General features: G+C 37.5%; 1 protein-coding gene across 2 annotated transcripts in view; it reads left to right on the top strand.

Annotated features, from left to right (window-relative positions):
* LOC101862436 (transmembrane protein 41B) overlaps positions 1 to 9,625 on the top strand; it is a 13,828-nt gene extending 4,203 nt beyond the window's left edge. For both annotated transcript variants that reach the window (XM_005105731.3, XM_013086658.2), the window contains exons 2-7: positions 128 to 320; positions 1,947 to 2,075; positions 2,569 to 2,662; positions 3,241 to 3,345; positions 4,277 to 4,415; positions 6,073 to 9,625. In XM_005105731.3, the coding sequence (XP_005105788.1) occupies positions 128 to 320; positions 1,947 to 2,075; positions 2,569 to 2,662; positions 3,241 to 3,345; positions 4,277 to 4,415; positions 6,073 to 6,242 (830 nt within the window). In that variant the 3' untranslated portion in view covers positions 6,243 to 9,625. The remainder of the gene's footprint in view (positions 1 to 127; positions 321 to 1,946; positions 2,076 to 2,568; positions 2,663 to 3,240; positions 3,346 to 4,276; positions 4,416 to 6,072) is intronic.
* The last annotated feature ends 4,899 nt before the right edge of the window (positions 9,626 to 14,524 follow it).

Below are 14,524 nucleotides of genomic sequence, written 5' to 3'. Positions count from 1 at the left end.
CCCGATGATAGGTTCAAAGCTACAAAATTACTATGCAATTACTAAATAAACAAAATGGCTCTTTGGATGTACGCATGAGGTGTGCTGCAGGTTTTTACGTCTTTTCACTCTCGTTTCTCGTCCCTAGGTGCTTCAGATACCGTGGACTACGGCACGCAGGAGACCTCAGAGTTCACACAACTGAGGGAAAGGCCAGCAGCTGGACCGGAGGCACTCCAGGAGGGAAGCACTCGAAAGTCACTCCTCATCCTAGCTCTCATTTTTGTGTGTGCCTTGGTAGCCTTGGGGGTGGTGTATTCCAGCTTTCCACAGCTGGATAAGTGAGTATTTTTCTTACTGCCAGGACGTAGGAGCAGGGTGCCCTGTAGCCTGTCATCCGTCCCATCAGATCTAGTCAGGCGTCCTGCTTCTATTGTTGGAGGAAGAGGAGAAGGAGGGCAGCATTTATTTTTGTGTGTAGTTAAGGTTGTGGTTGTTTTTGTACTTAGGTGAGTATTTTGTACTCTAATTTTTAAAGTTTAAATTCTTTGCATATTGTCTGTTTTGCAAATTATTAATGATAAGTGTTATGTAGGCCTCATAGTTTCTGATTTCAGTTACATTTATCGATTGCAGCTGTGTGAAATACTGTGTTAAGGCAAGCAGCTTCAAGACAAAGATGGCATGAAATATGACTATGATAGACTCAGATAGATAGATGTATGACGAAATTTACTATGATGGTATAATAATACTGACCGACCGCATTCAATTTCTTTCTGTAGAAGTGAACGAGAATAGTTTCGTACTACTAGTCTGTAATGATGGGGCTTTTCACTGCTGACATTATAGACCTCAATACATTTCCTCTCTCTCTATTCTGTGTGTGTTTTGAGTTCTCAAGCATGTCTTTGGTGGTGAAAGTAAACTACTTGTTTGTCTCTTTTCTGTATTTTAAAAAAAAAGTTGGCCAAACAGGTTCCATTTCTGTAAATTTTTTAAAAAGTTGGCCATACAGGTTCCAATAAGCATTCAATATAATACATGATACTTAAATGTTTAGTGGGTGGTTGGCGGGTGCTCTTGTGTGGTTTGCTTCTTCTTTCCTATCAAACATATCTATTGTCTTTATCTCCCCTCCTTTTTCGTGTTTGTTATTCTCTTGTTACACCTCTAATCTTCGGCACTTATACGACCTTATTGTGTTCCAAGTGCTGTAAAATACTTACTATAACTTTTTTTTTTTTTATGTTTAAAGTTGCTCTAAAGTAAATTTTTGATTGATTATGACTGAAATGTTTTTTGATTGGTCACTGGAAATGCATTTTTGAGAGGAGGTTTCTGACTGGTGTTTGAGTGACTGCTTGTAATGTTTAGTTACACCTAGGCCTATGATGCACAACACGCGTGAATGCTGTAAAACACTACATTGACTTCTATAGTAAGATTAAAGATTAGTCAAGTAAGCCTAATCAGCTGCGCTCGAAGAACTTATAACGTACTTGTTCAATGAATCACAAGAGAAATGTTTCATTGAATGTAGAGATCTACGATTCTGATTTTGTTCATGAATACAGCCTGTTCAAACACAGAAGAGTTCTTTCTCTTTCGAATTCCCCGAGGTTGAAGCCAGTTTGAGTTGATTAGAAGTGAAAAAATGTCTTCGAAACGAGTATTTATAAAGAGATAATAATAATAATAATAGATAGCATTTGTATAGCGCATATCCCCGCTCAGCAGCAGGCTCTATGCGCTTTACACTATATTATTACCCCAGCAGACCATAGAACACTCCGAAACATTCTCAGCTTCGCGGGAAGATATGGGTGGCGGCTCCAGTCCAGGGGATAGGATCAGCTGGTATGGGGCCTGTCCTGAAGTTGTTAAGTGAGAGGTTATAAGTTATGTTCTGTTTTTTTTGCTGTTGTATAATTTTTGGACTTTGCCTTTCCTTATCTTTTTTTCAGAGATGAGTTGCAATATATTAAACTTCCCCGCGATATAGAGGATGCGAAAAACCTTGGGCGACTTTTACATCGCTACAATGACAAATACTTCTATGAAGTACTCTCTGGATATTTTGTCGTTTTCATATTGTATCCTTTTTCCAAGCTTGAACTGACTATATATATGTTTCGAAGTTAGTTGATTTTTTTATTCCAACTTTGTTTCTGTGTGTGTGATGATATATGATTATGTGAGGAGGTTGCGGTGATTGAAAGATTCTGTGGTTCTGTAGGAACACTTAAAAACAAACAAATCTGAGATAAATTTTTTTTTAGAGTTGCTGATTTTATGAAAATAGGAATTTCTGAAATTGTCAAAATTTTGCCTTCGTATACATTTATTTATGTTTTAATTTTCTTGTCTGTGCATGAAATATTGCACTTTATATAGGAATAGTCTCGATATAAGATGAATTAGTATTGGACAGTATATAGTCTGTAAACTAGGAGTCTGATCTGTGCACGTTTTTTTAATTCATTTGTTTTGTGTAACCAGTTGGCACTGTTATTTTACCAGATTCTTTGTTTGCTGTCAGCTGCATTTCCTTTGTTATGTCGAGTTTTCCTTAACTATTATTTTCAGTTTGCAAACTTTTGCTATACCAGGTTCTATATTTCTAAGTATAATATCTGGGTTCCTGTACCCATTTCTACTAGCCCTGCCATTAGTGTGTACAGTGAGTATAAACTTTTTATTCTCCGTGTAGTTTGTGAATGTCGTGATGACTTTTTATATAGGTATTGAGCACAGAGTACCTATCTTTTGCTTTTATACAGCTGAAGTTAATTTCTTCCTCGTATTATATATATTTATATATTTCAGAAGTAAAATGTGAGTCCTAGTTTGATTATCAATGAGTGTGAAAGCAGTACCTTATTTACTCCATTCAAAAGTAGAGTAATTCTTACTTTAATTTTTTGTTGTCTTTTTTCCAAGTTCTGAAGTGTGTCAAATGTATCTTTGTTCTGTATTTGTAAAAGGGTAACGTTCACTCTCAATGCTCAATCATATTTCTAATGTATGATGTTGTATAAAACACACACATATCTTTGTCCAAATGCTATATTAAAGATTATTTTTGTAAAAATAATTAAAGATTTTTAAAAAGTAAAAAATCTTCAGGAGAATAAGGTCTTAAATTTAAAAACTGTTTCGTCTTAACCTGGATATTTTGGCTTTCACACTCCTTGTTCGTCACTTGCTGAACGTTCATCACTTAATGTTTTGCTCTTTATCTTTTTTTGCCTGTTTCAGTGTTCTGCTCTAGGAGCATCTTTCTGTTATTTGTTGTCATACATGGTGGGCAGACGCGTTGTACAGAAATATTTCCCTCAAAGGGCAGCCGATTGGAAAAGACATGTGAGTATCGGTTTGAATACTGTAGTAATTTTGGGCTTTCAAGGAGGGTGGCTGGAGGGTGTCCTGGTGTGGTTTGGTCGTTCTTCCCTATCGAACCTCTATCATCGGTATATCAAACCTCCCTCTTATGTTTGTCTGTTACTCTCTAGTAACACCTCAAATCTTTGGCAATAATGTGACCTATTTGTGTTGTTAATGCCGTAAAACTCTAACTTAAAAACTTAATTAAAGGTGAACCTCTCCTGTTTCTAATTTGCTATTGATAAATAGTTACAACAGGGGCACAGAGTGCCGTTTATGCATTTTTCCTTGTTCTTGTCAGTCTTGGTTTTCCCTTGACTTGTTCTGATTGTGTTAATAACACATTGTAATCAGTTCTGATAAGAACCACCGCTCTGATGTAAATTCTTTATCAATCTTTTACTTTTATGTCTTGTTTGTTTAATTTGTGTCCTGACATGGTGGAATCGGCGCTTATCATTTTTTGGGCTTATGGAGTTATTGGTATCATCTTGTTGCTTGTTTATTTGTCTTGCTTCAGTGGGGGGGGGGGGGGGGGGGGGGAATGCTCGTCTATCTTTGATAAAAGTTGAGTTATTTGCGGTTGAAGGAGGTGAGAGTCTCCTGCTCCTAGTGTCGAGGTAAAATTAACAAGATAATGGCTGCCAGAGTTTAGTGAATTCCAAAAGTTTGGTAGTCTTGGGAAACTGTGAACCCACTTTTTTTTGTGCCTTTGATCAGTAAAATCCACACAAAAATGGGTTTTTGAATGGACATTAAAAGTGCTGAGCCCCCCCCCCCCCCCAAAAAAAAAAAAACCTGATAAAAATTGATGGGCGGAAAAATGTCAGTTTCTCCTATTTCATTATTTTGACGAGTGCCCGACATTTTTTCTTTACTCTCCAAGATTGTTGCTTCTGTTTCTTTGCAGGTTGATAACCATCGTGAGCATTTGTTCAACTACATCCTCTTTTTGAGAATCACCCCTTTCCTGCCGAACTGGTTCATCAACATCACCTCACCAGTGATCGACGTTCCACTTTTCACATTCTTCCTGGGCACCTTGTTTGGTAATGTTTTTTTAAATATATTTGTTCTTTACTCTTACTGTCATTTTGAGCTGGAACATTGACCCGAAACTCTCTCTGAGTGGGTGGTTGGCGGGTGCTCTGGTGTGGTTTGCTCCCTCTTTCCTATCCAACATCTACCATCCTTATCTCCCCTCCTTCTTTTTATGTTTGTTACTCTCTTGTAACACTTCTTATCTTCTGGCGCTCATATGACCTTATGCAGTTGAGAGCGCCGTAAAACCTCTGCTAAAACAAAACAAAACTCTCTCTGAGGCTTTATTTTCTCCTTTGTATTTATTACCCTGCTGTCTGATTGAAGGAGTAGCTCAAAGCTACACTCCTTTTTCTTTTTCTGTTAAGTGGCTAGCATGCCTCAAGTTGAACACCAGATATCTAGCCACAGGGAATAAATAAAGGCTTGTGGCTTCACTTGCAAATGGGCTGAGCCTTTATTCTGCCGCCGCGGGGGACTTTGTCTAGCCTTGATGTGGATGCATTGATGTGAGGCAGTATTCAGCAGTTGTTGCTACGGCATCTGTAAAAATGTGGTTTGTTCTGACAGTTGTCTCTTTGCATGCTCAAACCAGCTGAAGCGATTGGGTGGTTGGCGGGTGCTCTGGTGTCGTTTGCTCCTTCTTTCCTATCAAACATCTTTATCTCACCTACTTCTTTTTTGTGTTTGTTACTCTTTTGTAACACCTCTAATCTTCGGCACTTATATGACCTTATTGTGTTGCAAGTGCCGTAAAACTTTTACTAAAACTAAACTAACAGCTGAAGCGACATTGGTTAAAAAAAAAAAGAAGCTGTCTCTTCTAACGGTGAGCTCTTTGCTTGCTCAATGCAGGTTGGGCAGCACTGGTTAAAAAAAATTAGGTTTTTTATGAAAGAAGATTGTCTTTTGTTTGCTCAACCCAGTTGAGGCGACTTTGTGTTTTTAAAAAAATGTGATCTCTTCTAACAGTTTAAATCTCTTTGCTTGCTCAATGCAGGTTGGGTAACACTAGTAAAACAATGAACGGACACACTGCACTGAAGTAAATACTAAAGGAAGTCACTCTAAGTGATAACTGAATGGTTGATGAACCTCTATGAATTTTTATAGTGTGTTTCTTCTGCTGCCAAGGTTTTTTAAACTATAAAAAAAATTTACCACGGCTTCAGCATTCTGAACTGGTGTGGTAATTAAGGGTTTTTCACTACATGAATCTTCGCTACTGTAATTGTTTACCCAGTTGAGGCGAAATTGTGGAAAAAAAAATTTGGTCTCTTCTAACAGTTATCTCTTTGCTTGCTCAGCCCAAGCGAGACGACATTACTAATAATAAATGCGATTTCTTTAAAGGTTTTCTCTTTGTCCGCTCTATCCATCTTAAGCATTTTCTGTTCCTACAGGCCTATCCTTCTTAAGCTTTTAGTGTTATTTTTATTATAGTTGTTTTGTGCATATTGCCTACGTCTGAATGAAAATAGAATGAAAATAGTCTGTGTGTGTGTGCATAAATATATAATTCATGAGAATAAAGGAAGTAGTAAGAAAGGTTTTCAAAATGAAATGGGTATTCCAATGTAAAGCGCATTGAGCTATATATTTTTTTTTAATGCACTATATAAATGTTATATATTATTATTATTATTATTATTATTGTTTATCCAGGTGTGGCCCCTCCGTCCTTTGTGTTCATCCAGGCGGGCACCACGCTGAACAAACTGACGTCTACCTCGGAGGCCTGGTCCTGGATGAACATCGGCCTGCTGGCTGTCTTCGCCCTGGTGGCTCTCCTCCCCGTTGTGCTCAAACGTCAGCTGAGGGCCAAGCTGGAGTGAGCACGACTCGGGGGGGGGGGGTCTTCTTAGAGAACGGTCAACTCATGAATCTTTTATTTTATGTGTCGGGTGGATTTTTTTCTTTTAACACGGATAAGTTTGGAAACTTTAGTTTTATGTTTGTATCTATGATGCGAAACACAGTGGAGACTGCTCAAACTGAACTCGGTTCATCTGATAGTGTTTTGTTTTGCTTGGGGCTCTGAGACTTGGTTCGATACTTGAAACAAAAATCTTTATGTGTCTGGAGTTACTGTGGCTCTATTGCGGAGAACATCTTGTGATGGGTCATGTAAAATTTTTTGGCCTTTGATAAGTTTTGAAAACTAAATTGAATGTTGTTTTAAATATATTTATGTTTTTTAATAAGGGCTGCTTAGATGTGTCTTGTGCTGAAAGAGAACTCAGGATTTTCCTTCAATTCTCGAAATTATTAGAGACAGATGCATTTCGAAACACAGTGGAGTCTGGTCAAACTGAACACAGTTAATCTCAAAACAGCGGTACACCAAAGTAGAATAAATTCCGGGTGCTTTTTTTTTCTTTCTATTTAAGCAACATTTCTAAACAGAAGAAAATCTGTGGTCCAGCTTGTTTCGGTTTCAGCAGTTTTCACTGTAATTTTTTTGCTTTTTAAATTTTAGTTTTGGTTCAAAACTAAAAACCACATTTACTTTATTTGCGTAAAGTTCTTGTGGGTTGAGTCGTTGTTCAAACTGAATGTCGCTCGTCACACTTATGTAAGTGGTCAGGCAGTATTAGATGCGTACTTGAACGTTGTAGGGTTCTTCTCGTGTTGTGGATATTTGTTCCTTGAAGGGTGTGATCTGACCATCATAGAGTTGAGAAAAGCCAGAACTTATGTAGGTGTCGACCGATTCAACTTGGAACAGATGGGTGACTGGAAAAGACCTCGATGGTTTACGTTTTTTGAGAGCATCTGAGGGAAATGACTGGTGGTGAGCCATGGTCGCCAGTGTCTCATGTCAGCTCTGATACTTGAACAGAAGAAGAAAACGTTGACTTCATCTTTTTCTTTTTATACTTTCAAACAGTACTTTTATACTGTTTTCAAAGACAGTCTGACAGTAGGTCCCCCATGGTTTGCACACACTGTGCAGTGCAGTCCGCTTCAGATCATCGAGACTGTGCGGTCCCCCATGGTTTGCACACACTGTGCAGTGCAGTCCGCTTCAGATCATCGAGACTGTGCAGTTTTCTCTCCAATGGTGTAGCAAATTGCCTAGTCTGTGCTCTTTGTGTTATGAAGCGTGTACTGTACTCCAGGATAAAGTGGCTGTTCTCAGGGCCCTAGCCACTGTGACAGAAGAGTGTGCCACCGACTTAAAATTTGGAGTGCATGTGCTGACTCCGTCTGTCATGGTTGCAGCAGTGTCGGAAGATTGTGACCCAATCTGCCCTTCTCTGGAGGTAAAAAGTTGACAAATGTTTCAGAAGGAAAGGAGAGTTTAGTTAATATGACGTTCAGTTTCATCATACTGCCTCATATTCGAAGAATTCAATTTTAATTACAATTAATGTTCGTTTATTAGCTTTTTGAAGTTTTGTTTCTATTTTCATTTTCATTATTGGATGTAGTTGAGCTCTCAGACTGGCTGAAAACACATCATGTTATTTGTCAATACACCTTTTTTAATTGTTAAACTTCATGCACTTTCATCCGTTCATTCACCATTGGCAAAAGTTCCCAAGTAACTTGCAATAACTTTGATATAGATCTGTTAAGTTGGAACCGAAATGTTCAAATTTGTATTGGGTTACATTGAAGTGATCTGAATACAGCAGTGGATGCTGACATATTTTTGTTTCTTTCATGCATGGTCACTTGAGCACACATAGAATATGCAATGGCGAATAATTAAATGTCATAATTATGTTCACTGAAAGTGCCATGGACTAATACAGGCATGGGCAAGAGTGCAAGTGGCAGGCCTGAGTAAGTGATTTTGAATATCTAGTGGGTCAAAAGCATGAGACATTTAGGTGAAATTGGTTGAAAGGCCCAAACTCTCAAAAGTGAGACTAAAACTGACACGGAATCTTATGTTACACAAGGGCATTTCATGAGAAGAAATGTTAGATCTATTGCCTTCAGGCGGGCCGCAAACCACTACTTGTGTTTTTCAAAATGGACAGTTTTGTTTATATTAATTATATATCAACTTTCAGTGGGCCATATTCACAATTAATTTCAGGGTTGACTTGCGGGCCGGACTGAAATTGCTTGCAGGCCGTAGGTTGCCCATGCCTGGACTTATTCTTTCTATATATTTGGTATAATGTTGTGGCAAACAATACTCAGCTTTTTGCAAGTCGGGACAGAATTAGAAAATGTTTCCTACAGCTCATCAGTAGTCAGTATGATTTGTAATGTGTTGGTGTGTGAGTAACATTTCCTTTGTGCAATGTTGTACGGATCTGTCCAATTCCGCAGTGACTGGGTGTCTGTTTTTTTTTGTGGTCTTTTTGAAGATCTCTATGTTGTTGCACATCAACTTGAAATCAGAAATTGTATTTATTTATTTCATGTGAGAGGAGGTAATGCATGGCGCCTGTGTGATCTTTTACTTCTTGTACGGAGCACACCGGAGCACATCGGATGGATGTTAAAAAAACTCAACAAATGTATTGTCGTTTTGCTCACCATGTATGGATGTAACATTAACCAGTGAGTTTCTTTGTGATACTGTACCGGCTTGCCAACCGTCCCAAATGTTCCCGGGATTGTTCCAGGGATTGTTCCCGATTCGGCAATCAGAAATTTGAGAGTCTTCATTCGTACGCATCACTAAAACCAGTCCCACTTGGATGTAATTTTGTGTGCTGTTTTGTAATCTAAAGGTTTTATAATCTAATGTTTTTTAACTTTTGGGCGTCTCTGACTGGGTTTTGAAAAAGTTGGCAAGCCTGTACTGCGTAACCGCTCCCCAACCTGTTGACTGCTTCAGATGTCGTAACGTTTATGTAGAGACGGGTGTAAGCATGGCTTTTTGTATGCGCGGTGTGTCATCATCATCATTGCCTTTTTTTCTGCCTTGGATCAGGGTATAGGTATAGGCCTCCGACAAACATTTTCCACTTTTCCCTGTCTTGGGCGAGCTTCTTGACTTTATATACTCCCATGTCTTTCCACGGTCTGTATTTCATTCTCTGTGACGCTTTATTCAGGTTTCACATGGCCTTCCCCTTGATCTTTTACCCTGTGGATTTCTATCCAAAACTTTCCTGCATAGAGTGTACTCACTTTGAGAACTTGATTAGATGAGTGACCAGGAAAATATAACATTTTCTAAAGAGCATCTGAGCGAGGACATGAGTCGCAAACCATGATGGCAGTAATTCTTTTCAGATTAGCATGTGAAGAAGAAGAAAATTGTATTTGCTTGGCAAAATAAAAGTTTAATTGCCAAAAACGCATAAAAGTATTATATTTAGCATAGATCATGCATGATGTACAGGAAAGTAAGTTTTGACCTTTACATTCGTCAATGAACAAGATTGAAAATGTCAGCCATTTAAGCGAATTTTGTAAATTAAATAGTCTTCCCCAACATGCAGAAATGTGGGGGTTTGGATCAAGTCTGAATTTTTTATGTTCCATTTGGAATTTTTTGGCTTTGATGTTAAGGAAATAGTGTCTAGATCTAGTCAGATTTCGGGGGTTTCCAGAAATCTTGAGCTATCCAAAAAAATGGCAATTGCCCTACCTATAGGAGAAGTTTGGTTTCATTGGTGTGTATATTTGTTTGGCTATAGAGAAAACTCTCCTTGTCTTTTAGTGAAACAGAACATGGAGCTAAAACTTTACCTTCGATTTTCGATTTTCTCAAAACAGCATTTTTCGGGATAGCCCACTTGTCCTTAAAAGCAACCACATGTTTAAAATTAGACTTAATTTGGTGGTGAAGAGGTGCTCTGGAGTTTAGGGTTTTTAGACAGCCAATGAGAGACCATGTGCCCTTGTTTGTTGTGTTAAATGCATTGTCCTTGATTTATTGTGTTGTTCCTGACACGTGATAGGGCTCGCTGTAAGTCTATGATATTCCCATTATTCAAAGCAATGAGTTCTATAAATGCTTTTATTTTCAGATAGCAGTGGGAGACTTGGGGGGGAGGGGGGAGATTTTCTATGTTTAGAGAGATATGTGTCTTCGTAGTGTCTCCAGTCTCTGCGACTGGCTGATGACTTAGAAAAAATATTTTTGTTACTTGGCTTTTTTGACGATTTTTGTCTTTCGGTTCTCAGCTTTAAAAACGGGCGCACCACGAAGTAGCTACTGTTACGCAAGAAATTTTGTCTGGCATTGCTTTGCCGACGTCACGGAATAGCTACCTAAATTTTTCACAGATTGGCTACAGTCTGGTAGTATTGATACACTCATTCAAATTTCAGAATCTGAGTACTTGCACGTGTGTGTAAATTTTATTTTTGAAAAGCCTTCTTCGCGCGTTTTTTTGTGTGACATTTTTTCCCCTCAACTCTCTCCCGTATCAGAACATGTAGAAATAATAAATATAAACAAGGTCCTGGGTATTTGTCTCCTCCCCGAATTGTCTTCCCGAACTCAGGGTACATTGTGTTATGCCCGGACGGAAGACTATCATAGAGAAAAATTATAATGCATTAATTAATAACACGTGCGGCTAAAACTATCTTCATTTCATTTCAGTACTCCACATGCGTATTGTTTCTACAATTATCAAAGTTAAGTAAAAGTAAGTAGCTACTCCGTGGTAGATTTTGGTAGCTATATTCCGCAGTGTTTGTTCTATGATCTCACATCAAAAGTAGGCGGACCATGGGTAGCTACTCTGTGGTGTAGCCTTAAATACATTAGTATTAGTATTGTTATTTAGTATGCTGTAACGCCTGTACACTGATCAATGAATTTTTTTATTAATAATATTGTCTCAATTCTTCAGGTGTTTTTAAGGGTCACACTGTTATTATTACCATCTTGGAGTTAAAATTAGATCTGAAAAAAAAACACCCTAATGTTTTACCTCCATGCCACTCAACTCTGGTTCTTTGCTCGTGGATGTCTTGAGTTTTAAGAATTTGGGCTGTTTTTAGTCACCGTGCGATTTTATCGAGTACTTTGTGAGTGTGGCAGAGATGATTCATTCCATCTTAAAAGATGTGGGAAATATTTCACTTTTGCATAAATTTTTAATGTTTTGATTTTATCCTACTTGTTGTTACTGCAATAATTATGTTAGACTATTATTCTAGATGTGGCAAATGCTATTATCATAATTTTGAGCACAGACTTCTTATACTTTTGTCTGATAACAACATAATCATCAAAATGTCTTCAACATGGAAATTTTTGCATATTGCATGATTGAGGTACCATCTTCTTAACATGAGATGAACAGTCATACATATATGTATATATATATATATATAGTTTGTGAAATGAATAGTCATATATGGTATGTGTACGGGCATTTATTTGCATAATTTATACTCATCAAAAGTCTACGCGTCTTGAAAAAAAGTAGTTTCATAAAATGATGACCGTAACACATTGAAACGTTAGTATTTGTTTATATTGGCAGAACTTGACTCAGTATTGTTACTTTCTTTCCATTTGACAATGCTGTTGTGCATCAAATCAAACTCTAACAGCACACTTGTAATGTGAACGTGTATTCCTCTTACTATGGCCCATGGCTGCACCCTATGCAGTTTCCTTTCCGTTTGAAAGTATTTTTCAAAAAGTTTCGAATCTGCCTTTATGTGTGACTAACAATGTCTCAACTAGATGTTACTGAACAGGATACCTCCCCCAAAAAATGTTTGCCCCACTGATGATGTGCCTGTGCATTATCTTTTGGTCACAGATTCTTTCAAAGCTATTAACTTAAAAAGGAATGTTTTGCAGGTTTCTCAGCAGAAATTTGTAGCCTACTTACTTTTATTTTTAAGGGAACGTGTTTAGTAATGCAAATGCAAGTGAAATCATGGTTACCTTTTTTATTTTTTTAGGCTTGTATGCTACAAACTTGTGTACAGATATATAACGTACTTGTGACGATCCGAAAGTTTTGAAATGAGCTCGTTCAAGTGATTTTTCGGAACTTTGTCAGGTAACCAGAAACAGAGACTATAAAAATCTACTATTATTATAAACCGCCCACTCTCCATCCACGTCTCTTGATTTTAAAAATCTCACATCTCTACTCCATACGCTAATCCTCATAGTGTGTTCATTATGGGACCAAGGTATGGTAGTGATCTGAGTCAAGGGGACCTCAGCCAGTTGTTACCTGTGTCAGAACAAATCTGAACCCGTCCATACGTCCGTCATCAGATCAGAGGAACGAAAGTTTTTTCTTTGTTTTTGTACACCGCGTCCACCACTTTTCCTGTTCTGTAGCAGCCTCGTTCTTTGGCCCTTATGCCGTCTTTTCTCCATTCATTTCATGGAATGAGTCTGTCTGATGCGTGTAGGATGCTTGTTGAGAAATTGAAAGGTTCCATTGCAAAATGCACTAAACGCTAAATCAAATCTGGGCGTATTTCTGGAAAAACCCTGTCCACTCCATAATCTAATGACAAGAATTGTCAGGGGAATATTTTTTATTTCTCAAAATGGACTGAATCCCTTGATAAAATTGCATTTAGTGATTTAGCTCATACTTTTTGTTTTCAGAGAATACTAAAAAAAAAAATGTTTCTCCTTTTTGTTGTAGACGGATATAGTGCGTTTTGCCATGGAGTAGAGCCTTTCAGTTGAAACACCATCTTGTCAGAATTTATTTTCATTTGGTAGATAGTTCATGTCATTGATATTGTAAAAGGGCTTATTACTCTCCATAGGTTTTTTGCTTCCTCAATCATGTAACATGTTTATCATATATTTATTCTTTGGAAATATTAATAAACGGTTCGTCCTTTTACTGCAATACCAGGCTTCATTTGTGGGTTTTTAAAAAAATGTTAAAATGTATAATCCCTCTTTCATGTATGCTGACTATTGAAAATTTGACGGGGGCTCTTGCGGCCTAGAGGTTAACGTGTTCACCTCTCATTCAATAGGTCCCAGTTTCGAATCTGAATAGCGAGGGAAATTTTCTTCTCTAAATTGTCTCCTTTCACCTCCTTTCCTGCTCTCTAGCAATGTTCTGTCGTCTGCTTTCGTCTCCACTTTCTGCCCCCACCCCTTCACCTCCTTTGCTGCTTTAATTCTCTTGAGGTGGTCACTTTTTCCAACATGGTTAATTAAAGACTGATGCAAAAGAAAATAACAGAATCGCCATCAAATTGCAAAGAAAACAAAACATTTTACATTGTTCATCCTTTTTAATAACCATTTCACAAACATAACATCATAAACAACAGCACATGTTTTAAGAAAAACCCACAATTTTATACATCTCAACAGCAATAATAAATTTGACAAAGATGATAATTTTCACTGTCAGCACTTGCTTCTTAGTTAATAGTTAATAATTTTCATGTCATGTCATAAGCCCTGCAGCGACAAACAACATTCATAATTCAGAGTAGTTCTTGTATACACATGAATCAACTTTTATACTGTAACTGTAAAGGGGGGGATATAACACATTCAGTTAAAAATAATAAAACTTACAGTTGTCCATTCTTTTCGTGAAAAGAAAATAATATGTGCTGCACTCTTGGTAAAAATAAGTTTTTTTTCCTCGTAATCTTCAAATTTCAGCAAGAAAAAGTTATCCGTGAGTCATTTCGTTAATTTTGATACGCTGATTCTGAAAGTGAAATATTAATAAATTTATTTTCGCCAGTGGGCCATCCAGCCAATGATAAAAACTATATCAAATTGTGGAATCAGCGCATCAAGATTCAAAACAAAATGAATTGCTGAGGACTTTTTTTCTCCCAGGATTTTGAAAATCACCAACAACAAAAAAGTATTTTTCATAAGCCCATATCATATTATTTTCTTATCACAAAGAAGACGGACATGTGTCAGTTTTAACTGAACGTGTAATAACCCCTTCACTCAGTGTATGAGAAGAATCTTAGCATTGACAGCTGTGAAGTTCCCAGCTTAATGCGGAAAGTTACATGTGAGCCTTTTGTTATCGCCTACACATACACACCAGTAAAAATTAAACGCACAAAAAAACGGATAAAGGATAGTTCAATCACACATGTACATACTCCAGTAAAAGTAAAAATTAAACATTAGAAAAAAATTAACAGTTCAATCAATTAACCCCTTCACTGCTGAAAAATGTCCACCAACACCTGTACCTACAAGATTAAA

This window comes from Aplysia californica, unplaced genomic scaffold, assembly GCF_000002075.1.
Source record: "Aplysia californica isolate F4 #8 unplaced genomic scaffold, AplCal3.0 scaffold00489, whole genome shotgun sequence".
Lineage (NCBI taxonomy): Eukaryota > Metazoa > Mollusca > Gastropoda > Aplysiida > Aplysiidae > Aplysia > Aplysia californica.
This window is presented reverse-complemented; position numbering and strand designations above follow the sequence as displayed.